We start from the raw sequence: 25,365 nt of genomic DNA on the forward strand, positions 1-25,365 counted from the left end.
TGTAAACCGTGGAGCACGGAGCTCACGCGTATCGACCACCTCTCTCCTCCACAGCCAGCTGACCTGCGCTCCCATACTTGCCAGGCTCTGTCACTGACCTGCTAGGTGGCCTTGGGCTGGTCATGTTATTCTCTAAACCCCAGTTTTCTCTTCTATAACTTGGGATGGTAATAGCTACCCCTGAGGGAAGCTCTAAGAATTAAGAGCTTCCCTCACGTGTACCCGGCAGTGCAGGGCACATAGTCGGTGCTCAGTAAAAGTTAATCCCCGTCTCCCCACACTTGCACTCATGTCCAGGACCCACACAGTGCAGCAGGGTCATCATCTCTCTGAGACTTTTAACAAGCACAGTGGTGGAAATAACAAGGAGGTCCCTTCAGTGGCCTCCAGGTGGCAAGAAAGCTCCACACAGAGCTGTGATGGGCCATCAAGGGTGCTGACATGGCTGGTCCAGCCCCAGCCCAACCTTGACCTATCCACCTCCACCACCTGCCTTGCCACCCTTCACGCCAGCAACCCTACCCCTCACTGTGAGGTGGGAGCACAGACCTCCCACCACCCTCCCGCCTGTGCCCAGATGGAGGCAGGTGGCCTCAGGGCCCCCTTTGTGTCATCTGGACAGCCCCACACTCAGCCCTGCCTTCCTTCACTGCCCATGCCCACCTGGTGGGGAAGCTGTTGCAGGCTGAGCTTTGGGTCCAGGAGTCCCAACTTCTAGTCCAGTCTCCCCATCTCTGAACTATACCTGTGTGAGTAGGAAGACTTCCCACCTAACTGGGCTATTGTGGGGACTAAGTTGGACAATGTATACAGACTGAGGTTATGCACCTTTCCTGTTAAAATCTGGCCAGTTCCTCTCCCGCCCTTTCTGTGTGTCATGGAGGAAGAACAACTCTCCAGCTGGCTAGGAGCATTTCCCAGCTCAGCCCCACTGGGCTCTCAGCCTCAGTTATCTCACCTGTAAAATGGGAATAATCCCTACCTAGCCAAGCTGTTAGGAGGCTGGGATAAAATATATATATCAAGTGACCGACATGGTGTTCGGCACATAGTAGAAGCAAAATACAAAGGAAGGACCAGCTGGTATTATTAAAATCATTATTCTGATCAAGAAATGCCTACTTACCCTTCAAGGCAGCCTACGTGTCACTTCCTCCTGGGAGTCTTCCTTGATCTCCCCATGGCAGTCATGGCACCCACCCATAGCACCCTTCTGGATTCCCGAAGCCCTGGTGCCCTTCTAACACAGCTCTTTCACTTAATAAAATGTTTTGAGTGCCTTATGTGTGTATGACACTGAATTTGAGTGCAGGACATACAGTGATGAACAAGACATGGGGCGCAGTAGTTAAGAATCTGCCTGCCAGTTCAGGGGACATGGGTTCGATCCCTGGTCCGGGAAGATCCCACATGCCGCGGGGCAACTAAGCCCATGTGCCACAATTACTGAGCTCGCACTCTAGAGCCTGTGACCTACAACTACTGAGCCCACATGCCACAACTACTGAAGCCCGCGCACCTAGAGCCCGTGCTCCGCAACAAGAGAAGCCACCGCAATGAGAAGCCCGGGCACTGCAACGAAGAGTAGCCCCCGCTCATCGCAACTAGAGAAAGCTCGCATGCAGCCAAAAATAAATAAATAAAAATTATTTTAAAAAGTCATCGTCCCTATTCTCGTGGAGCTTCCATTCTAGTAGTGGGGACAGACCAAATGTGTCAATAGGTGGATAATTTAGGAGCACTGAGTCAGTAAAACAAGAAAACATAGTAAAGAAACTGATGTTGTGGAGGAGCTGCTTATACTGGGTGGTTAGGGAAGGCCCTTGTGGAGTAGATGACATTTAGGCTGAGTTCTGGACGACAAAAAAGCAGTCTTGCAGAGATCTAGAAGAACCACTTGGCACAAAGAACAGCTAGTGCAAAGGCCCTGAGGCAGGAGAGTAAGTGTGGCATGTCTGGGAACAGAATGATCCAGGGGACTGGAACAGTGTACCGAGCATACCTGTCACTGTCCCTATGTCTCCACTTCTAGATGAAGCCTCCTGAGGGCAGAGATCTAATTTATTGGGTTCACAGCACAGAACAGACCTGGAGTTCTAAACAGTTGTGTTGCATTATGGTAATAATGGGAGTGAATCAGCTGGCCCTTCTGCAGCCCCATTCACATCTTGGAGGACTCCAACTAGGTTGCCCAGCCAGGCAGGGATTCCCTCCTCGGACCAACAACCCCCAGGGCAGAGTTCTTGGCAAACAGAAAGAAGCTGGAGAGGTGTCCAGAGAGAGGTAGTGACCTTCCCAAAGTCACACAGCCAGCAAACAGCAGAGATGGGACATGAATCCAGTTTCCTCTGTTCCTCTGCCTCCCTGGCCGCTGGTCTTCTGTCCCGTGCATCCCACTTGCCCTCTCCCTCCCTGAGCTGTGATGTCAGGAGCCCCAAGGACCATGAAAGGTAACCAATGTGAGGACTGTATCAGGTCCCTCATCTCCTGCTGCAAACCCAAACACGGAGCAAGGTTACCACAAGCTCCTTCTTCACAAAGTCCTGCCCAGCTGGGCAGCCTGAGCTTGTGCCCTCTGGCCCTGGATGTGGATGAGGTCAGCTTTAAGTGAAAGCCTGGGGGGCTGAAGACTGGGACCCTGGGGCCCTGCACAGCAGGACAGCAGAGTCTGGGCTCCAGGTCCAGCGCTGTCACTCCGGCCCTGCAGCCACCATCTCTCCAGGGTAGCCCGAGCCAAAACAATTTCCAATTCAGCACATAGTGGGCCTGCCACCCGGTATCACCTGCATTCATCTGCCAGGATTTCAGGGCCTGACAAAGGCTATTAGCAAACGTGGCTTAACAGAAGGAGCCCTTATCCCCGGGGAAGGGTGAGATGGGAATCTCTGATCCAATCTCCTTCCATGCTCTGACAAAATTTCACTGGAAAATTTTATTGAAAAACAACAATTGTACAAATAAGATCTTCGTCTGACAGCAACAAAGGCTCATTTCCCCCCTTTCCTCCCCATCTTTGAAAATCTATAAAAGGAAAAAAAATAAAGTTCATCCCCATGATGCCTGACTGGAGTCTGCCCAAGAGCTCCCCCTGCCGCCCCATAAGCTATACCCGACCCGCTCACTGGGGTCGGACCCACGGCGGGGGAGGGGGTCCATGTCCCAGGGGCTGCAGCACCTAGTTTTATAGTTGAGGGAAGTTAGAAGATTGGGAGGGAGCCGGGGAGGGGCTGAGGTGGTGGTAGTATCAGGAAGAGGGCCCCCATTCCATGAGGGCTTGGCTGAACCCCCAGCTCGATTCTGTCTCACAGATGAGAAAGCACACAGCTATAAATATGAACACTGACAGAGGCAGCCTGGATCCCAGGGCTGGGAGCAGGGCTCCATGACTACTGCCCAGCTCCCACAGGATGTGGGGTCTCTGGGCTCAGCATCCTGACATCTGGGGGCCTGTGTCCAGGCAGAGTGAATCCTGGCTGGGAAGGTCTGCTCAGACACAGCCAGCCCCCCTGTTTTCCCACCCCCACCCCGTGGACCATCCAAGGTCAGTACCTCAGCTCCCCACCCCCATAGCACCCATGTGTCTCAGGAGCCTCCCGCTGCCCCGTGCCATCCCACACCCACCCTGGGGCCCTACAACTCGTCTCGCATCTTGTCACCCTTGGGCCGGACCAGGCGCCCGATGAACAGCAGGGAGCCGCTCTGGGTGTCTCGAACCAGGAAGATGAAGGGGTGGTCGGCGTAGAAGAGCTTGGGGCTGCGCAGCTCCTCACGCCCATAGATGTCCTGGTCGAAGGGGTTGCCGTCTGTGTCCCACTCGAAGGCGGTGGCGTGGAACACACTGGCCAGGTACAGGTCCTTCTTGCCGGACATGCGAGACAGGTCTGCCTTGTCCTTGTCGATGGCCTCAGTCAGACCCAGCCCAGCCAGGTGTTTCTGCAGGACCAGGTGAGTGCCGGTGAGGCCACGGTGGGTAAGGCTCCTAGACCCTCACCCTCCACCCACACCGCCTGCTGTCTCCTCCCGTCTCTTCCCTCAGAGCAGAGATTACCACTCCCTGCCTCCTTCTGTGTGCCAGACATGGTGTGGGCACTGCCAAGCACTGCTTTCCTAATTCTCATGAAAACCCTGCAACAGCTTCCAATCACCACTTCACAGATGAGGAAACTAAGGCTCAGGGGGAAAAGGCAGAATTTATGCCTGGCCCCGCCGAGCCATCTTGACCTGTGCTTCTCGAACTGTGGGTGGTGGATCGCCAGCATCAGCGTGCCCCAGGGACTTACACGAAGCGCACATTCCCTGGCTCCAGCCCAGAGCCACGGAATCACAATCTCTGGGGGTGGCCTGGGAACTTTTTTGAACCAACTCTCCAGGTAGTTCTTGACACACTCAAGTTTGAGAAAGACTCCTAAGGACAGCTATGACCACATCACTCTGGGGCTTAAAACCTTTCCAGAGTGATATGATGTCTGTGATTTGCTTCAAAATAATCTGATGGGCGAGGAATGGGTGTGTATAAATGAATCCTTATTGGTCATGAGTTGACGATGGTTGATGGATACATGAGGGTTCCTGATACTAATGTCTCTATTTTTAATATATTTTTATACATTTCCATAGTAAAAAGTTAAAACGCACACACACACACACCCTCTTCTAAGGCTCCGCACAACCCCTGGAAGCCAAGGACAAGCTCTTTCCTGTGAACTGTGCTTGCATTGCAGCCTTAACCCTCAGTATGTCCCACTCCGCTCTCCACTCAACAGCCTCCCTGAAACTGCATCCTCGATGGCATCTCAGTGGCTACCCTGTCTCTGTAGGGCCCTTTAGACTCCACGTCTTCCGGGAAGGCTTCCCTATCCCACAAGACTGGAGCCGCGCCTCTCTGGGCCTCAGCACCCCTGGCCTCCCTCTGGCTATCAGTGTGTGGTCCTGTCTGTCTCTCCCACCTGGCTCAGAGCTCCCTCAAGGCAGGGCCCATATTCAAGGCTCTCCCTGGCTCTCAGTGCAGAAGAGGTGGCAGTAAAGGACTGTCGGCTGAGTGAACAGCAGCCTTCAGGGCCCAGGCTTCTGCGGGACAGTGCACTTCCCCAGCATGGCCAAACGGGCACGAGACCTAGGGATCTGAGAGTCAGGGTGTCCTGAGACAGGCATTCTAGGCCCAGCTATTCCAGTCCCCTTGACTTTGCACAAATCACCCTCTTGGAATTTCCCAACTCAATCTATTGCAGGATAGTGGGTAGTGTGTCCAACCAGGGTGCCAGGAAAACATGGGAGAAAGAAGGGGAGTCAGATGACAGCAACTGCAGGAGAAAGGGCTGGGGTAGAGTCGGGACAAGCGCAAGAAGGAGACAGGTGGCTCCTCTGGAAACCCTCAGTGCTGTCTACAGTACAGACCACACAAGCTCCACTAGTCTCCAGTTTGGAGCCTAAGCCCCATCTCATCTCAAGCTTTCTCTCTCCACGCTCTCTCAGCAACAAGTCTGAAACAATTCTGCAGGTGAGAGACCTGTCAAGGAATCATTTCTGGAATCCAAGGAAGGAATGAGATGAAAGTTTTCCCTTTTGAGTACAGGAAAAAATCTTTCTCTCCTGATTGACAAAAAGGCCACCCTGAGTTTTCACCTTGAGAACTAACTGCAGCTCCACTGCTTACTAGCCAGGGTGACCTTAGCGAGTCACTGCTTCTCTCTGAGCCGCTGCCCACCACCCGGAGTGGTCATGAGGGAGAAATGACGTTGAGCGGGTTTGGTTAAGTTTCCAGCCAAGTGACTCAGAGCTGAAAGCCATGATTAGTCTTATTACTGCACGGGGGACAATCCTCCAGCTTGAACAGTCTATACACGCATACCCCAGAGATATTGCGGGTTCGGTTCCAGACCACCACAATAAAGTGAATATTGCAATAAAGTGAGTCACACGAATTTTTTGGTTTCCCGGTGCATATAAAAGTTATGTTTACACTATACTGTAGTCTATTAACTCTGCAATAGTATTATGTCTTAAAAAATCAATGTACATATACCTTAATTAAAAATACTTTATTGCTAAAAACTGCTAACCATCATCTGAGCCTTCAGGGAGTGAATCTTTTTGCTGGTGGAGGGTTTGAAATATTGCGAGAATTACTGAAACGTGACAAAGAGACACGAAGCGAGCAAATGCTGTTGGAAAAGTGGAGCCAATAGACTTGTTTGACGCAGGATTGCCATACATTTTCAGTTTGTAAAAAAACGCAGTAAAGCGAAGCACAATAAAATGAGGCATGCCTGCAAAAACGTCTGAGTTATTGACTGTGTGAATTTGGATACGTTATTTAACTTTCCTGAGCCTCACTTTCCTCATCTGTAAGATAAGGTTGATAGTCCTACCTGATAAAGTTGTTTTGAGAATTAAGAGTTTAATACACACAAAGTGCTTAGGAAGAGTGCCTAGCATACAGCACGTGCTCAATTATATTGGGTTGGCCAAAAAGTTCGTTTGGGTTTTCCGTACGATGTTACAGAAAAACCTGAACAAACTTTTTGGCCAACCCAATATTTAGCTATTGATGTTATCACCATCTTCCCAAGGGCAGGGACCATGCCTCCTCCCCCAGCACAGCCCAGTACTGCCTGGACAGCCAGAGGGGTTCAGGACAGACCTGCTGAGCTGGTGAATGGTTGCCCCATGCGCCATGCCCCCCTCCAAGCCCTGCAGGCCCTTGAGTTGGGCCATCCCTCACCTGCAGGTCGTGGGTCACCTCTACCACACCCTTGGGCAGGGAGATGGCAACAGCCTTCTTCTGAATCTTCCCCATCCAGATCTTCAGCTGCTCCTTGGTCAGCAGCTTCTCAAGGCGCTCAAGGGGCTCCACGTGGTGGGGCATGATGATGAGGAGGCTGGAGAGCTTGTGCGCCAGGGCCATCTCCACAATTTGCAGCTTCTCCTTCTCGTCATCGTAGTAGTTGTAGAGACCTGGGAGAAGAGCAGAAACGGCGCTGGGAACACTGTGGTGCGGGGGTGGGCCAGGCCCCAAGCACCCTCAAGCCCCCACTTTGCCCCCCCAACCCCGCCCTGCAAGGCACCTACCTGTCCGGTGCATCATGGTGACACCCACGGTATAGGAACGGGTCACCATGAAGCCTCGGTTGTCCACCATCTTGTGGTGGAATCTCTCATCCCAGTGTGCTGTAGTGGGATGTAGAACACAAGGTCAGAAATAGATGTCCCCATCTTGTCAAGACACTCCCCTCAACTGCATACCCTGGATTTTTCCCTGCTCAAGGCCTTTGTTAAAGTCTTCTGGGCTCACCTGTGGCCCGCCTCCCCCCGAGCACCCAGCCCACAGAGTACACGTTCCCTGCTTTGGGGGTGTGGGTCTTGGCCCCAGGACATGCTGCCTGAAGATATGGCTCTCTACATTTAGGGCCTACCTGTTTCCACATGACAGGGGGTGCCTTCAGAAGGAGGACCCTCAGCTTAGCTACCACCATGTCCACCTCTGCCCTGACAGCCGTCAGGCATTTGCGCAACATGCGCTGAGCTAGATTGCCCACCCCACCTGCTAACTGAGGTCTGTGCCCCGGGCAGGGGATGCCCCAAGACCACCCTTAATTCTTGTCTGCAAGCCCTGTCTCTGTGCCCCCAAAAATGACCCAAAAAACCACGAATACGTGACAGTGGCATGAGCCCTGCCCTATGTCACATACAGACGTGTATTCAAATTCAGTCTCAGTCACCAACTGGCTGCAAGACCTTTCACCCCTATCTTGGTCCCTTCATTTGTAAAAGAGGGGTCACCTCATCCTCACAGCATGCCATGAGAGGAACAGTGCTATCCATATAGGTACTCAAAAATACACATTAAGCCCAAATCGAATCTTCAATTCAAGATGCACCTGGACCTGAGTCCGGGCTCTCTCCTCCTAGCTGAGCCTCAGTTTCCTTACCTGTGAAATGTAGGTAACACCACCTGCCCCCAAAGTTGCTTTGAGGGTTAGTAATGATCACAGATGTGGAGCCTTTCTCCAGCTCATTACTGAGATAGAATTGATTACTAAATTTGATTCCAAGACGAGCAACAACACTCTGATGTGATGAAACACGGCAGGAGCACATCTTATGGAGTCCTTCGGTGGGGCTTGCATCTCTGTCCCGTTCCTTTAGACACAACACTACACCTCTCTGAATCTAGTGTCTCGTATGTAACAAGAGTTCAGTAACAGTGCCTCCCTCTGGGTCCACAGGTTGTTAATGAGGACTGAAGGAGCCCCAGCTGTGGTGCTCAGCACGGGAACACTGACCTGATTTGCCAGGGGCGGGGCTCCGGGGAGAGGAGGCCCCGCCCCACCGCGCCCTGCCCCGCCCCTCCGGACTCACGCTTGAAGAACATAGCATTGACCAGCAGCGCGCCATCGGTGCGCTCCACGTCCTTGGTGACCTCGGGCAGCTTGCCGTCGGTGGTCTGCGCCGCCCACTCGTTGATGGACTGCAGGGCGCTGCGCTTGTCGCGGAAGTTGATCTTGGAGTGCTCGCAATTGTAGTGCTGCTTGCTGCTGCGCACGAAGTCCTCTGCGAAGCTCACCGAGCTGGGCCCATACAGGCGGCTGCCCAGCTTCCACGTCACGTTGCGCGCCGTGCTGTTGCTGAGCGAGCGCAGCAGCTCGCCCAGGCCCGCGTGCACCTCCTCGTCGCGCAGCTGCTCGGCGCTCAGCACCGCCTTGGCCTGCGACGCCGTGGCCGCCTTGCCGCCCAGCGACACTAGCCCCAGGGACGAGGCCACCACCACAGGCGACAGCAGGATGTTCTCCACCGCCTGGTCCTTGGCCATGGCCTGGTACAGGCTGAAGGCCAGGCCGGCGCTGCGCTCAGCAAACGTGGCCGCCTTGGGGCTCAGCTTCTCAGCCGGGCCGGGAGCTGCTGCGGCCGCGGGTTTCTTCACCTCGGCGGCCAGGGCCCTGGCCAGTAGGCAGAAGGTGCTGATGAGCAGAAGGGCACGCATGGCTGGGAGGCGGGTCGTGAGCACCACGGAGGACCTGTGAGGGTGGCAGAGAGAGGGCGGCCCTGAAGCCCTAGTCGTTCCTCGCCAACAACCATCCCTAGCCTTCTGGCTGTCACCAAGTCCCCTGGAGATGGGAGCAAGACGGCCCAGAGCTCTAGGGAGCCCGGACCTAACTCCGGGTTGCCCAGATTGGGGGTCTCGTCTGCCCACTCTCTCAGAGGCCTTCTTTGACTCCCTAGCCAAAGCAGGCAAGTCCCCACCTCAGCTCTATTGATTTCTTGCACTGAACTTTAACATTTAGACTTATGTTTGTTATGTACTGTTTCCATCCCTAATTAGTCTGTGACCTCCAGGAGGGTAGGAAACCTAGCCAGTCTGGCTTCCCCCTATATCCCCAGTGCCTGGCACACAAGAGGCCTCAGCTGTTCCTTAATGAACAAAAACCAGGGCCACTTGCCCAAACCTGGGGTCTTTAGTTATTAACTCTGATCTCATACAACCCTGGGGCCCCTTTTCCAGTGGGGAAAAAAAAAAAGTGGTAGATGGGCTCAGCGTCTGCATGAAACTCAGGGGCCTGGACAAAGGATGTCATGTGGGGTGGAGGTGTAGGCCTGCACCTCCCCGAATGCCTTTCCTTCTGCCCTGGGATGTTAATGAGTCACCAGTTGGTTCACTCATTAAATGAGAGAGTCCAGATGCTCTACTCTGCTGCCCCAAGGGTGACCTTGAGTTCGCATGTGTGCATGTGTGTGTGCTCCCCTCTCTGAGCCTCAGGCTCCATTTTCCAAGTTATATGGGTCTAGGTCTCCATGCCCAGGCTTCTGTCTCGGCAGGGACTTGCCTGCCCGTCTGCCCACAGCCCCTGGAGCGGATGTGAAATCCCCAGGACAAAAGCTGGGGGGGGCCGGGGGGGGAGGTTTCCTGAGAGGAAGGATACTAAGGGAGAGGGTAAGTCACAGCTCAAAGGAACAATAACATCGACACCCCTTCACCAGAGGCTGGTGGCCAGATGTGTGTTCATTCTCCCAGGAAGCTGGGCCACCTCAGATTCCATTCTTCCCTCCCATCTGACAGTCATCACCACACATGCCCATCTACTCTGTGGCTTCAAGATTGCCCTCAGGTCCCCTCCTCAAACCACAGCAGTAGCAGTGGCCCCTAGGACAAGCCCCTCTCCCCTCTCTGGGGCCTCCCATCAGGACAGTCTCTCCACATGGACTTATTTCCACACTCCTCCAATTTGAGGTCATTTCCGCTTCTCCAGGCAGCACAAGGGAAGAGGAGGTGACATGGCAAAGGGAAGGTTTGGAAGGAACCGCGGTGATCCCACGGCTCTGGCAGATCCCATCTCATGGTCCTCAAGAAGATGGAAAACTCAGAATCCTGGTGGACGACCCTCAGGCCTTGAGCCTGCCTGGGGAGCACTGGCTTTCTGCGAAGACTCTACTGCTGCAGCCATCCTGTGAACCAAGCCAAGGCCCCCCTCCCTGGGCTGCCACCTCCTTGGAGGTGCAGTGCAGAGGAGAAGCAAAAGGTACATGGGGAGAGGTGGGGGGAGGAGGGAAGGCCACTGAGCCCCACAGCTGCCTGGGGGGAGGTATCAAGGAGATCTGTAGCCTAGAGTATGGATTGCAGAGGTAAGACAGAATTTCACCCTAAAGAACGGATTGGGAAGGGAATATCTCAGGGCCCAGGCCGCCTTCCTCCCAGCCCTAGCTACTTCCCCACCAGGCCTGGAGCCTCAAAGGCAGAGCAGCCATATAATTATTGTACAAAAAAAGACACTTAAGAGAGTAAAATGGGACACTACTAATTATTAGGCCAGGACAACAGGCATATATATATGGTCATCCTATTCAAAGGCCGCCTTTAGTCCAGACCACTGACGCCAGAGCTGGGACCTCTGCAGAGGCCACCAGCATCCCCTTGAGAGACAGTCTCGGAGTCTAGTTCACAGCCTTGCCACGTGGCAGGCACTGTCTTGACAGCCCCACCCCCAGCCAACCAGAACCTTAAAGGACTGGGAGGGGCTTTTTAAAAAAGCTCCAAATGACTAGTTTGGGATTCCTCAGGCAGCCACACAGCTGCGCTCCTGCGCCCGGTGACGTGGCAGGCTGGAAACTGAATTATCTGCACCCGCCTGCAGAGGGGGGCTTCCAACCCGGGAAGCGGGAGGCCTGGGTTCAGGTCCCAGGGGGTGCCACGGAGCCTCCCTGGCCCTAGCTTCCAGCCCGCAACGTCACTCTCTGCAGGGAGATGTGCAGCTATGGAGAAGGGCTGCCCTGTTAACCCATAAGTAGGAACGGAGGAAGGCAAGTCACTGCAAGCAAGCCAGCCTCCCACAGCCCAGCCCCTGTTGCTACAGAGAAATCCTAGCCCTTAGGCTAAGGTTAGAAGATTTATACTCCCATAAAGAAAAATACACGAGCCCAGAACCGAGGGCTGTGCCCACAGCTAGCCAGGCCAAGTTGAGACTGGGTTCCCTCAAGTAGAGGGAAGGGAAGCAGGTGCTGGGGGGGGGGGGGGACCACCAGAAGGGCTCTCAAACACTTGAGGAGGGCTAAAGTACCTTGAAACTGCCTCAGGGGGAGGTCAGTGCCTGCCTTTTTCATTCTGAAAGAAAACAGAAGAGTGAGGAGGATGGGATAGGGCAGAGCTGGCGTGGTGGTGAGGAGGGGGCCTGGTAGGCCCAGCCCCCATACGGAACCCTGTCTGCACTGCCCCTGGCAGAAGGAAGACGTAACCAGTCCCAGATCTACAATGACCTTGGAGGTCATTCACTTCACCAAACAGTGGGAGAAACTGAGGAAAGAGAGCGGGCAGGGAGCCACCTCCTGTCCACCAAGGATCAGTGGGGGTCAGGCTTCCTAGCACAGGGCTCCTTCCTCCCAGAAGCACCCACAGAGCCCCTCTGGAGAGCTGGATGTGGTGTCCTGTTACACAGCCCGTGAAAAAACATTTCTGCTGGGAATCCCGGTGACCAGAGACAAAAGGAGGGGACGCGGAGGCCTCAGGAAGGGGGGATGGGCAGATGAACTGCCTGAGGACAGGAGGGTGTGGTCCCAGCCAGAGACTTACAGGGAACCAAAGCCCCCTGATTTTCCTTCGGCCTCCATCCGGCCTCCATCCGGGCCCTGCAGACCAGCGGGACCAGCCGGAAGCCCGGGAAGAGGAGGGGCCAGGCCTTTCTGGTCATGCTGGAAGCGGTTTCATTCTTCTTCCACCACTCCAGCCGTCTCAGGAATGTCCCTAAGCTGGGGGCAGGGAACCCCGGCCTCTTAAGTAGCCTTAACCCTGCAGTTACTCCAGGAACCAGGTGGCGGTGGACAGAATTAGAGTGGGTGACTCAAAGCCTTCTAGGGAGCGCCCCGTTGTCCCTTCTGTGGGAGGTTGTAGTCCTGGTCACCTCCTCACCCCTTTTTGGAGGGAAGTGGGGGAGACTGGTGCTGGCTGCCATAACCTACACGTGCAGGCTGCTGATCAGAAATGGAGCCGCGGTGGGGGACTCCTCCCAAACCATGGGGACCCCAAGAGCCAAGTAAAAGTCAAGGCTATTTCACCTCCTTTTCCTACCACCCTACCTCAGGAGGCTCAGATGCCCCCCCAGCAAGCCTGTGAGGAGGGTGGTCCACTGGCCCTTGGGCCTCAACCCCACAACTGTTGGCACCCCGACATGCAAAGCCAGCCTGGCCTCCCTGTCCCTGCTGGAAGGCATTCCAGACCCCATCTTCTCCCTCCTTGATCCTGCAGAGGGACGAGCCTCAGCATCCCGGCTCCCAGCCCCACTGTTTCCTCTCTGCCACCAGCACCCCTGCCCCACACTTGTGCGGAACCCTGCACTTTTTCCGGGCTCTCTGAGTGCCCTGACTCCCCATCCCGGCTCTGATCTCAGCTCTGGCCCTCGGGTTCGCTCCGCCATCACCCCCCAGCCCCGGGTTCTCCATGCCGAACCCTCCAGCTGTCCCCAGAGTGCCAGGGACTCCAGTTTGCGGGCTCTGGAGTGGCCCCTAAACCCTCCCGCGGGCCGCTCTCCCCTCTCGTTTTCTTGAGCACCCCCGGCCGCTCCCGCCGCTGTCCCCGGCCGCTCCCGCCCCACCCGGGCCGCCCCCGCCCCCGCCCCCGCCCCTCACCTGGCCGGGCTGTGCTGGCGCCGGGACCGCAGTCACAGTGCCGCACTCGAGCCGCGAACGGATTCCACTCTCCGCCGCGCCCCCGCTCTCCAGATCTATATATGGCGTTCCCCCACCCCACCTCCCTCCCGTCCCGAGAAACTTCTGGAAAGTTAGAAAAGCTTCCGGAGGGCGCCCCGGCTCCGCCAAAAAAAGCCAAAGACCTCCCCCAAACCGCCCCGGCTCCCGCCTCTCCCTCTGCGGGCAGTCACCCGGCCCCTGGGTCCTACTGCCCCCCTCATCGGACGGGGTCGCGGCACCCGGGGAGCCCCTGCCTTGAGGCTGGGCGCCCGGGGCCCGCACGACTGCAGAGCGAGCAGGCATCCTTTGATTCAGCTGAGACTCTGCACCCTAGTGGGAGCTCGGAACACTTAGCTGGAGGGGACATGGGTCTCCAGGGTCCAACTCCCCGGAGAGGAGCCCCCTAACACCCCAAGGCTCTTTGCACAAGCCAGCTACCCCTGATTGCACATTCCTTCCAGCACCCCTTTCCCTGCAGCAGCTCTGCCTCCAAGTGGATCCATTCCTTCATTTTTGAGCTGAAACTTAATTGGGTTCCCCTACACACCCCCTCCTCAGTCAGGGCCCCTCTCCTTCCTCTCAGGGGAGGTGGTCAGAGGTTGGGAGGCAGCACCCTTCTCCATGTGCAGTTTATCCTGAACACCTTGGAGCTCAACCTCAGTGGCCAACCCAACAGGAAGAGTGGTCGGGCCAGTCCCAGTACCTGACCCTCACCTAGGAAAGTATTAGAGACACCTGGGAAACACCACATGGTCTGCCTGGGCCTGGAGGGGTGCACAGGAAGAAAACCCTGGCTGTCCACTAAGTAATATGCTGTGTGCCCCTAAAGAAGTTACTTTCCTTTCTGGGCCTCAGTTCCTTTGTGAAATGTCATTCCTTGCTTCCTTTCCTTGTCTGTCTCTGTCTGTCTCTGTCTCTCTGTCCTTGGTCGTCCCTGCCCCCTCCCTGTCTGGGTCCTCTCCCACAGGTCTCACTATCAACTCCTCTTGCCCCACCCTTCCCCAGTTGATAGCCTCTTGAGCTCTGAGCTAAGCTGGGGTATTCATTTCCGTTCCAGGTGCAGAAGACACAGCCAAGAACAGGACAAAGTCCCTGCCCTTAGGATGAACATTCTGAGGGGGGTATGCACATCTTAGTAGGGAACTTGAGAAGGTAGAAGATGATTTAGGACATCCCCCTCCCTCCCCCAAATCTTTAATAGGGAAATCATAGATAACCTATGGACCCCAGTATGGAGAGGAAGGGACAGACCCTTCACTCACGCACTCATTCATTCAATCAACAAACTGTGCTGAATATCTTCTTGCTTCCAGGTGCATCTCTGGATCTTGGGAAGCAAATGAAGCCCAGCACCCAAAAGATGAATCATCCAGGTCCCTGGCAGCAGAGGTGAGGGGAGGGCACTTTCTGGCTACCCCAGTGGTGGTAGTGACTAACTTCTCAGTCTGGCTTAGGTTCAAAGTCTGATTACAAGGATTGTGGGAAACCTTAGATCCCAAGAGCTTCAGACTCTTCAAATCAGGGTCAAAGAATCAGGGATCACTTGAACCTTAAGGTAGTCATCACAGAATATGATATCCCCATGAAATCTTTGAATTCATACAAGGAATCTTAGAATGTTAACTCTCAGAGTCAAAGAATCTTAGAATAAAAGTATTGAGGACTCTGGGCTGCAAGGCATCTCAGAGGTCATGGATTCCTGTCTGTAGCCCCTAGCGGAAGTGCTCTCTGCAGTACCCCAAAAAGGCAAGCACCCAGGTTCCTCCAAGAACAGGGAGCTCACCTCCCTCAGAGGCAGACCAGTATCCTTTTCTTAGGACAGGTCTGATTGTTGACAAAATCTCTTAGCCTCAGGGCAGTGTCCATCTCTTTGGTGCAGCTGTCCTGGTTTTCATGTACTTCCCTCTGCCTCATCTGTGTATTGTTTTTAAGAATAAGTCCTTGCTATTCAAGGAAACTGAGAAAATCGCCTGGGTCCCAGGCCCAACTCCACCCTCTACCCCACCCCCAGCTTGGCCCTCAGGTGGTAATTGGCCAGTCAGCTAAGGGTCCATCAAAGCTGGTGTAATGAAAGAGAGGTTTGCCTTGATTTTCAGCAGGTCCAGATGTCAAAATCCCGCAGAGATTTCCTTTCCTCCACACCCTTTCATCTCTTAGCTCTCTGAAGCCTCACCAGAAGTTTAGGGGAAAGCTGAGTGCTACGACCCTCAGTGACGGCCCTGAGGGGGAAGGGTAAACTGAGGCTCACTCTGTTAGATAAACCCAGAATCCTAGAAGGTCAGAGTAGAAAGGACCAATGCCCACCATATACCGATAGGGAAGCTGAGGCCTAGGGAGGGGGCTGGGTCTGGAGACTCTCTACCAGACTTACTAGACCGATACTGTAGCTCAGACTGGGTCAGAAGCCTCCTCTATGGCATTGTGCTGCGTTATCTCCGTGTCATCACCCTGTATGGTCACTGAATGTCATTGGAGATTTTGGATGGGCAGAGACTTCTTCTCACTCTGAGTCCCCAGTACCCAGCACATGGCATGCCCAGAAAGGCATATGGTGAGCGTGGCCAGTGAGTGAGTGAAGGGAAGTGTCTTCCTGAGTCTACTGGACTCCAAGCACAGCCTCCCTGCAACCTCCCTGAAGAAAGAAAGGCAACGGCTCCTTTAAATTTCCAAGATCAGCAAAAAAAAGTTTGGAGAGCCTTTGCCACATTATTCTTAGCTCTGAGCCCAGCCCAGGCCCTGCTGACTGCAGCCCTTCCCCCACACTCCCAGGCTGCACTTTTTGGAAAAAGCACTGTTTTTGGAGGGAGGAAAGAGTCTGAAATGCAGAGAAACTCTCCAGCATTTCAGGTCTGGGTTCCTCCAATGCCTCTGCTCCCAGCAGGAGCGGTTCCTGCCCACCCCCACCCCCCGACAGAGGCTCAGCTGGAAATCCCATGTCCCAAGAGGTGTGCGCAGCAGGAAATAGAAAACCGTGGAATCCAACTGCATCACATCGTACAGAGAGGAAAACTGAGGCCCAGAGAGGGACAGAAACTTGCCCAAGGTCACACAGCAAGTCAGAGGTGGAGCTGGGCCAGAGCCCATGCCCTGGGCCCCAGCCCTCTTTCTCCCACACCATCTTCTAACTGGGCCTTCCAGGTACACAGGCCCAGTTCTGCCAGATATTGCAGAAACGGCTCTCTAGCCCCAGTGGCTAGATTGAGGCAGTCCTCACCCTACAGAATCCTAGGACAAAAGCTAACATGTTAAGTGCCCAGCACGTTCATATCACCATATTTAATACTCTCAGGTTAAGTAAGAATGTCTCCATTTTAAACACAAGGAAACTGAGGTTCAGGGAGGCTAAGTTCAAGACCTTACAGCAAATTGCAGTCAGAACTGGGATTTGAACTGTTTGTCTGTGGAAGATGGGGAGTTGGGACAGGGAGAGGACAAGGAAGTGACATTCATGGGGCCCTTTGCTGTGGCCAGGTACCCTAAACAATATCTCACTTTTAATTATTGGACGTTAATTGGAAGGAAGCGTCATCCCTTTCTTCTTCTTTTTTTTTTTTTTTGCGGTACGCGGATCTCTCACTGTTGTGGCCTCTCCCATTGCGGAGCACAGGCTCCGGACGCAGAGGCTCAGCGGCCACGGCCCACGGGCCCAGCTGCCCCACGGCACGTGGGATCCTCCCAGACCGGGGCACGAACCCGCATCCCCTGCACCGGCAGGCGGACTCCCAACCACTGCGCCACCAGGGAAGCCCCCCTTTCTTCTTTTAACAGAGGATAAAACTGGCCGAGAAAGGCTTGGATAGCCAGCCCATGGTGGGCCTTCTCCCTGGGAAACCAGGGCTGCCACCGGCAGTTTTTCTCTGAGATGCTGTCCAGGAGCCAAGAATGTGCTTGCAGCCCCAAGCATGAGTCAGGGAAATGCAACTTCTGCAATCGCTGATTCTTTCTCCTGGAGTTTGGGGCCTTCTGACCCAAAGGGCTGTCCTGTGAGCTGCCACGTTGGAGGGTGGGAGGCTGGTGAGGGGTGGGCAGACGCATGACTCCTCCCTTCTCCTCCCAGAGCAAGCCCTACCTTCCTACCATCCTCCTGGTGCTGAGGCAACTCCAGGGCCTTCACCCACACGCCTGACACCCTGACAGGACACCCCAGAGACACACGTCCACTGACACATGACACTGCAGACACACGTGTCCACCCACCCACTGCGGCCCCTTCATGCAATCCACATATACACATGTCTGCATAACTCTCTAGCAATACAAATGCACCACATGTAGCACACATGCCTAATAGGTACCTGTACACAGGCTCAGGCTCAAGGGGAGGCGGGGAGGACAGCCCGCAGTCGGGATTCCACTCTCTTCACCCCTTATTAGGTGTGAAGCCTTGGGGAAGTCACTTCCCCTCTCTGGCCTTCAGTTTCCAGTTGTAAAATGAGAGGGTGTGACTCCTCCTTGCCACCCGCCTCCCTGCCAGTTGACATTCTCCCCTGCCTTCACCCGCAAAACCTGCAGACATTTCTCGAGCATCTACCATGTGTGGGGAATGAGCCAGGTGCAGAACACAGGGACAGGGCTCCTGACCCCAGCCCAGGGCTCAGTCCATTGCACCAGCTCCAAACCCTTCTGTGGCTCCCAACAGCCCCTCGAGAAAGTCCAAGCCCCTTGGTGGCCCTTTGCAGCAAGCCAGTTTGCAAGTGCAGGTCCTCGGTGCTCCTGGGCAGACTCTCTGCCTTCTTAGGGCCAGAGCAAGGGAGGATGCTCTCAAGAAAGCTCAGCTTTGGGACTGAGAGCTCCCTTCCTTCTGCCAGTTTTCCTCTCCCAGGCCTCCTTTGGCAACTTATGGAAATAGCTCCAGCTGCCTGGAGAGCCCTTGGGGTGGTCAGATGGCTTTTAAGTACCACTTGCCTTTTCCCTTCCCCTGTTGCCTCTCTACCCACCCCCTTACCCAGCACCCAGCTCTTCTTTTCTCCCCCAGGGGACGCTGACAGCTGTAATAATAGTGATGCGCAGGTTAGCCGCAGGGCTGCCCTCCTTATCTTAGGGTCTCTGACACTCAGAAAAGGGCCCCTGAGCTCTGACCACCCCACTCCCAGCCCTAATCTGCTTCAGCCCAGTGCAGCTACCCCAGTGTTATGGGATACAGTAAGCCCTGGCATGGGGGTCAGGAGACCTGGGATCCTGGCCCAGCTCTGCTGTGTTTTAGCTGGTCTCGCTCCCCACCTCTGTCAAATAGGAATGATGATCTAGAGGATGCTGAGAAGCACAGATGAAACAATGGATTGGAGAGCGCTTTGGGAACTCTGCATGCACACTGCTCACCTCTTCCTCACCTGGGCAAATCCTTCCTAACCTTAAGAAGCCACTTCTGACCATTCCTGCTCTGTCCTCTGATCACCATCCTGTCAGTTCCACTCACACCTGGCCTTGCACATACACATGAGTGTAGCAAAGGGCTGGAGTGGGGCCCTTCAGAAGAGGCACAGGCCAAGGGTGGCATCCTGGCAAAGTGAAGAGAATCCAGCCCGGGAGTCAGGAAGGCTGGGTGCCACCATTCAGCGAGTGACCTTGGAAAGTCACTGCACCTCTCTGGGCCTCCGTTTCCTCATCTGTAACGTGGAGAAATGAGGAGGATCTGGAAGGATCTGAGGGATTTCATTTTAAACGGGAAAGTTTAGTTTCGTCCCCACTGTTGGCAAGAGAAGAAATGGACACACCCTTTCTAGAAGGCAGTTCGCACTGGGAGCTTTAAAGATTGTACTGAATATTTCCCTGCAACATTGTTTGTAATTGCAAAACTTGGAAACAACCTAACTGTCCATCAGTAGGGGAGGTGGGAATACCAGGAAGTTGGGAAAAACAAAAAGCGAGGAAGTTCTTTATGTCTTGATATTGATTCGATCTCAGAGCTGAAGTGAAGGAGGGTGTTGCTTAGATCTGCACAGACTGTCCCAGCAGGTGGGTAGAAACTGGTAACATTCCTTGCTGGCAGGGGAAGGACTGGGTGTGAGAGGGAGAGGGGGAGGAGTGAGACTTATCTTTCATCCCGTATGAATTTGGAGGCTATATGAATGCATTACCTATTCGCACATTTTAAAATTTTTAAGTTATTTGTTCTTTTTTAAAAAATTTTTTTAATGGTTCTGAAGAAGCTAGGGGCAGGACAGGAATAAAGACGCAGACATAGAGAATGGACTTATGGACACAGGGAGGGGGAAGGGTAAGCTGGCATGAAGTGAGAGAGTGACATGGACTTATATATACTACCAAATGTAAAATAGATAGCTGGTGGGAAGCAGCCCCATAGCACAGGGAGGTCAGCTCGGTGCTTTGTGACCACCTAGAGGGGTGGGAGGGGGGGGGGGGGAGGGAGACGCAAGAGGGAGGGGATATGGGGACATATGTATATGTATAGCTGATTCACTTTGTTATACAGCAGAAACTAACTCACCATTGTAAAGCAATTATACTCCAATAAAGATGTTGAAAAAAATAATAATAAAATATACAAAAAATTTTTAATTTATTTTTGGCTGTGTTGCTGTGCACACGGGCTTTCTCCATTTGCAGTGAGCGGAGACTACCCTCCATTGCGGTGCGCAGGCTTCTCATTGCAATGGCTTCTCTTGTTGCGGAGCACGGGCTCTAGGCGTGCGGGCTTCAGTAGCTGTGGTGCACGGGCTTAGCTGCTCTACGGCATGTGGGATCTTCCCAGACCAGGGCTCGAACCCGTGTCCCCTGCATTGGCAGGAGGATTCTTAACCACTGCGCCACCAGGGAAGCCCCCAAAATTTTTTTAAAAATTTTATTGAAGTATAGTTGATTTACCGTGTCATGTTAGTTTCAGGTGTACAGCACAGTGGTTCAGTGATATATAGATGGATAGATACATATACATATATATATTTATAAATTCTTTTTCAGGTTCTTTTTCCTTACAGGTTATTACAAAATATTGGGTACAGTTCCCTATGCTATACATAGGTCCTTGGTGGTTATCTATTTTATATATAGCAGTGTGTATGTGTTAATCCCAACCTCCTAATTTATCCAATGCCCTTTCCCCTTTGGTAACCATAAATTTGTTTTCCATGTGTGTGGGTCTATTTCTGTCTTGTTAATAAGTTCATTTGTATATTTTTCTTTAATTTGTTCTTTTGGGGGAAAAAATCAGTTTTTAGAAATTTAGTGTAAGGAAATCATTATTTAAAAGTATGAGCACTGGGCTTCTTTGGTGGCGCAGTGGTTAAGAATCCACCTGCCAATGCAGGGGACACGGGTTCAAGCCCTGGTCTGGGAAGATCCCACATGCCGCGGAGCAACTAAGCCCGTGCGCCCCAACTACTGAAGCTTGCGCGCCCAGAGCCCGTGCTCCACAACAAGAGAAGCCACCGCAATGAGAAGTATGCGCACTGCAACGAAGAGTAGATCCCACTCACTGCAACTAGAGAAAGACCGCATGCAGCAATGAAGACTCAATGCAGCCATAAATAAATAAATTTTTTTAAAAAAAAATTAGGTGGAAATCACCTAGTAACAAGAGTTGACTTTTTGGTGAAGTGTAAACATCCTTCCACACATCTGTGCCTCTGCACATGGAATTTTCGTAAACATGCTGTTTTATAAGCTGCTGCATTTTTTATCCACCAATCCGTTAAGCTCTCCGAGGATTAAAATGGCTTTTCCACCTTCATGGTGGCTGCCAATAGTCCTTGCCTTACTGACATTGTCTCTAATTTTTGGCTCTTACAAATGAGGCTATAATGAACATCCTTGTACGTGTATCTATGTTCATATTTTTACTTTTTAATTTTTTTAACATCCTTATTGGAGTATAATTGCTTTAGAATGTTGTGTTAGTTTCTGCTGTATAACAAAGTGAATCAGCTATATGCATACATATATCCCCATATCTCCTCCCTCTTGCGTCTCCCTCCCACCCTCCTTATCCCACCCCTCGACCAGGGATCGAACCCGTGTCCCCTGCATTGGCAGGTGGATTCTCAACCACTGCACTTCCAGGGAAGTCCCTCCACCTAATTTTTAAACCATTTCTACTATTTCGAGCTTTTTTTTCTCAATGAATGTGTATTCAAAAATATAGAGAGATCTGCAGAATATTCGTAGAAAAAGGCCAGAAGGAAATACTCTTAAATGGTTTAATCCTATCTTTGGAGATGGACATACACATTATGTCTATTTTCAACTCTCTGCTTCTCTGAATTTTTTCAATAGCACATATTACTTTTATAATCACTTTTTGACAATCAATAAAGTAAATAGAAAAGCAACATCCAGTGGGAGATCAAGCCAGGCTTGAAGGTCATGTCTGAGTAGGTGCTGGGGAAGCACGGGCCGTGATGGGGCCTGGGGCTCGGGGCCCCTCACTGCAGCTCTGGGGAGCCTGGGAGGCTGGAGCTGGAGCCCGTCTGGTCAGGGCCGGCATTTTCCACCCCCATGGCCTCAGGCCAGGCTAAAATGAGCTTGATTGTGGCAGGATTTCATGGGCAGCAGCCAGCGGGGAAAGAAGAGTCATGCCAAAGGTCACCACGTGAAGGGACAGGAGTATGTGTGGGCAGAGCTGCAGAAGGTGGCCAGGCCAGTCTTGGTCTAGCAAGAACTTGGGATCCCCTCCTGAAGGCAGTTTAGCAGGGAAATGGCAAGGTCTCGTTGGAGTTTTTAAAGGAGTTCTGCGTCTGCTGAGTGGAGAGTGACAGAGGGAGGCCAGAGAGGAGAATGTCACAATAACCCAAAGCAGGATTCTGGTGCCTGGACCCGGGCAGGGACCATGGGGCTAAGAGGGTCCAGCAGTGGACTGGGGCTTGGAGGGCCAGGGAGAAGGAGGGAAGAGGACTCTCGGGGGTGTGGCCTGGGTAAACAGGTGGCAAACTGTCCCCTCTCTGAGATGGAGACTCTAGGGGGAAGGTAGTGAGCTCTGTTGTCTGTAGATAGGAGGCATCCAAGAAGCTGTAGCATCCGTGAGTCTAGCACTCAGGGATTTGGGATTGTGCCACAGGAGACTAATGGATGCCACGGGATGGTCGGTGTGGGTGAGAGCAGGCGCAGAGGCTGAGAAGAGCAGAGCTGGGGAGAAACAGGCCCATGCCAGGCAGAGGGGGGGATATCCTCTGCCACCTCCAGGAGCGAGAATCAAGGAGCAGCTGGCCGGGCCGCTAGTGGGGTGGGTGGGCGGGCAGAGGGAGGAAGGCCATGCTGGATGAGATGGAGCCACGATGCCCTCTGTCCCCTCCTCCCTCTCTGAGAATGCCGAGGGAGGACCAGGCTGCCGCGTGGTGATTCCGTGGCTGGTGGGGTGGGTCAGAGCCAGGATCTGTACACTCGGCCGGGCCCCATTGGCTGGCGGGCAGGAGCCGGCGCAGGGACAGGCCAAGCTGATGCAACGTGGGCCTATCGTTGCAGGCCCTGCTGAGGGGATGCAGCTGTGCTGGCCGCTGCCCAGAGGTTCCAGTGGGGAGGGGGGACCGGCTCTTAGGGCAGGCTGGAGCTGTCTGCTCTGGGTGTGCTCTGACTCAGGAGGGAAGCACGCCTTTCATGGAAGCATCCAGAGCCCTCGGCTGTGTGCATGTGCGTGAGGCGGGGGAGGGGCCCCAGCGGATGTTGCTGCACAGCTCAGGCTCGGCATTCTCAAGGCCAGATGGGGAGATGGGAGCGGAGGAACCTGGTACCTGCAGAGCCCAGGGTGAGAGTCAGGTCCTGGGTGCCAGCCTGTGCTCAGCCTCTGACTCTGTATGTGACTTCGGGCAAGTCCCTGATCTCTCTGAGCTTCAGTTTCCCCATCTCTTTTGCTAGGACAGAGAGTTGTGAAAAAGAACTCAAGGCGTGGGAGCTGGAGGGGGAAGGGGGTTACCAGGGGCACAGCTGACCAGTCTGGGCGCCCAAAGTAGACACAGGAGAAAGGGAACGAGCATTTATTGATGCCCGCTTTGTACAGGGAGCGCTTTCATTCTCTGTGAACTCCCATATCCCTACTGTGAGGCAGGCATTTTCATTCCCAATTTGCAGATCAAGAAACTGAGCCCTCAGAAAGCCCAGGAATGATAGAGCCTAGATTTGAAGCCAGGTTTCCCTGCTTGGGGTCCGGGGTTCTGTCCGCTGCAGCCAAATGGGGAGTCTCACACTAGCATCGCTGATGCCCGGGACTCAGAGTTGTCCAAATCTTGGGCACTGCCTACAAGTCTCTTCTTCATTAACCTTGCCCAGGCCCCAGTGTCAGGGCCACAAAGAAGGGGGATCTGGACAAGTGGTGGCCAGGTCTGACAGAGTCCCAGGATCTAAAGGGGGCGATCTCAAGGGACCCAGCCCTGGAAGACTGGCAGGAGTGGGGCTGAGTGTCAGAAAGGGTCTCAGCTGCAGATCTAGACAAGCCTGGTCCCAGGACCAAGACAGGAAGCCCAGTCATGGGAGCAAGACTGTGAGTCCCTGAGGCTAGGAGCCACCCAGCAGCTCAGTGCGGCTTGTACAGTGAGCGATGGGCCAGTGACAGGCCACAGGCGGGGGTAGCACAGCACAGAGATGAGGCTGCCTTGATACCAAAGTCCTGACAGGGAGCCCTCTCCGCCTTCATCCACACCCACAGCACTGGCCCATCCCCGTGTCCTGCTGGAGGTCTGTCCTGCCCCCTGGAGTGGGACTGGGTCTCCCACAGTGTCCTGGGGGAGGGGTGTGGGGGACAAGCAGGCCCAGTGCCCACAGAGCTGGCTCTGCCACCACTGGGCATTTCCAGGGGGTTTTACCAAGGTCCTTCTCGAGACAGAAGGACTTGACAAAGGCATCATGTTGACATAGAATTCCAGACGCTGGCAGGCCACTCATTTTCACTCGAAACCAACTTTTCCTGAGCAACTGTTTTGAGCCAGGCCCTGTCCTGGGAACACAGAAACAAACCAGATCCGCCCCCTGTCCTTAAGCAACGGAGCTCACACAGGCTGCTCAAGGCTGTGACAGAGGGGAGAAGGCAGAGGGCTGCCAGAGCCCATGCAGGGATGGGAGCAGGGAAGACTTCCTGGAGGAGGCTGCCTGGGGTGGAGTAGGAGCTCACCTCAAGCAGAGAAGGCTTGGGGAGTGTGAGAAAAGGGAGGTGGCCTCCTCGGGTGCACAATCAATGGGAACACCAAAACCCACAGTAATGAAGATAAATAATATTTTCATGCAATATTTAAAAAAATGAAAATCCATGCTAAAAAAATAGATGATGAACAAAATATCAACGTTTTAAATAAAGACAGGATCAGGGCCAACTTCCTGGGCATGCAACCTGTGTAGTCTGACATGGTGCTCACTTGGTTGCATATTCTGCTGTTGCCATCTTGAAATTTGGAATAATTTTTGAAGGAGGGGCCTCACACATCACATAGCCAGCCCTGGACAAGGACAATAAAATAGTACTGTGTCGAGCCATGTTGGAGCTGAGCCAAATGGGAAAAAAAAGGGTTTATTTAAAATTTTGATATTTTGTTCATCGTGGGTTTTTTTGGCATTAACTTTGATTTTTAAAAAATATTGCATGGAAAGCTTATTTCTTTTGATTCCTGAGGTTCGGGGTGCCCCTTGTAATTTGTACCCAGGGTGAATGTCTCACTCTCCTCACCCTAGTCCCGGCCCGGAGAGAAGGCGAGGTGTGGAAGGGCATCCCAGGCAGATGGACAGAAGGGCTGTCCAGCAGCTGGAAGCCTGCAGGGCCTGGGGAAGGCTCTGGGGACAGGGCAGCCTCAGGCACTTCCCAGATCCCATGAGCCCTTGCCAGAGATGCACCTGGATATCTTCCCACTCTCAAGTCACTGAGTGCCTCAGTGCCCCATCTGCAAAGTGAGAACAATGGTTCCTTTCAACAGCCTGTCTTCCAGGTTGAGAGACAAAAGAAAAATAAAAGGTGCTGAGTTTGAAACCAGAGAAGCCTGTACGCTAGGAAGTCTGTGCACCAGTTCTGTGTTAGGTGCCACTGTAACTCCCACAGGCACGCAGAGATCGGCTCCTCCACCCTCCATGCCTCTCTCCTTCCGACCTCCAAGCTCCGAAGACCCCTTCTGCCTTCTCATAGCCTGGGAAGCCAGCCACAGCTTCTCCCTTCCCTTGCCTTCAGTGCGCACAGGGGAGAGAGATCATACTACGCCCTTTTTTTTTTTTTTTTTTTTTTTTTTTTTTGCGGCACGCGGGCCTCTCACTGTTGTGGCCTCTCCC

General features: G+C 53.6%; 1 protein-coding gene across 2 annotated transcripts; it reads right to left on the reverse strand.

Moving 5' to 3' along the window:
* Window positions 1-2,912: 2,912 nt before the first annotated feature.
* SERPINH1 (serpin family H member 1) lies at window positions 2,913-13,304 on the reverse strand. Of its 2 annotated transcripts, XM_029208864.1 has the most exons (6): window positions 13,111-13,214; window positions 11,550-11,593; window positions 8,359-9,014; window positions 7,069-7,167; window positions 6,722-6,954; window positions 2,913-3,933 (listed from the first exon to the last, which is right to left on the reverse strand). In XM_029208864.1, exons 3-6 carry the CDS (start codon window positions 8,978-8,980, stop codon window positions 3,631-3,633), a joined length of 1,257 nt encoding a protein of 418 aa, XP_029064697.1. In that variant the 5' UTR covers window positions 8,981-9,014; window positions 11,550-11,593; window positions 13,111-13,214; the 3' UTR covers window positions 2,913-3,630. The 2 variants fall into 2 exon arrangements, with proteins under 2 accessions (XP_029064697.1, XP_029064696.1); XM_029208863.1 differs by lacking the exon at window positions 11,550-11,593 and having other exon boundaries at window positions 2,918-3,933; window positions 13,111-13,304.
* Window positions 13,305-25,365: the final 12,061 nt, after the last annotated feature.

Source organism: Monodon monoceros, unplaced genomic scaffold (assembly GCF_005190385.1).
Source record: "Monodon monoceros isolate NGI ecotype Baffin Bay Population unplaced genomic scaffold, NGI_Narwhal_1 Super_Scaffold_7, whole genome shotgun sequence".
Classification (NCBI taxonomy): Eukaryota; Metazoa; Chordata; class Mammalia; order Artiodactyla; family Monodontidae; genus Monodon; species Monodon monoceros.

Excerpts from the sequence above, each read along its gene's own strand:
- SERPINH1 (XM_029208864.1), bottom strand. The coding sequence starts at position 8,980 with ATGCGTGCCCTTCTGCTCATCAGCACCTTCTGCCTACTGGCCAGGGCC. Across the intron at positions 7,168-8,358 it reads CAATGCTATGTTCTTCAAGC|CACACTGGGATGAGAGATTC; the intron begins GTGAGTCCGGAG and ends ATCCCACTACAG. Across the intron at positions 3,934-6,721 it reads AGGTGACCCACGACCTGCAG|AAACACCTGGCTGGGCTGGG; the intron begins GTGAGGGATGGC and ends CTGGTCCTGCAG.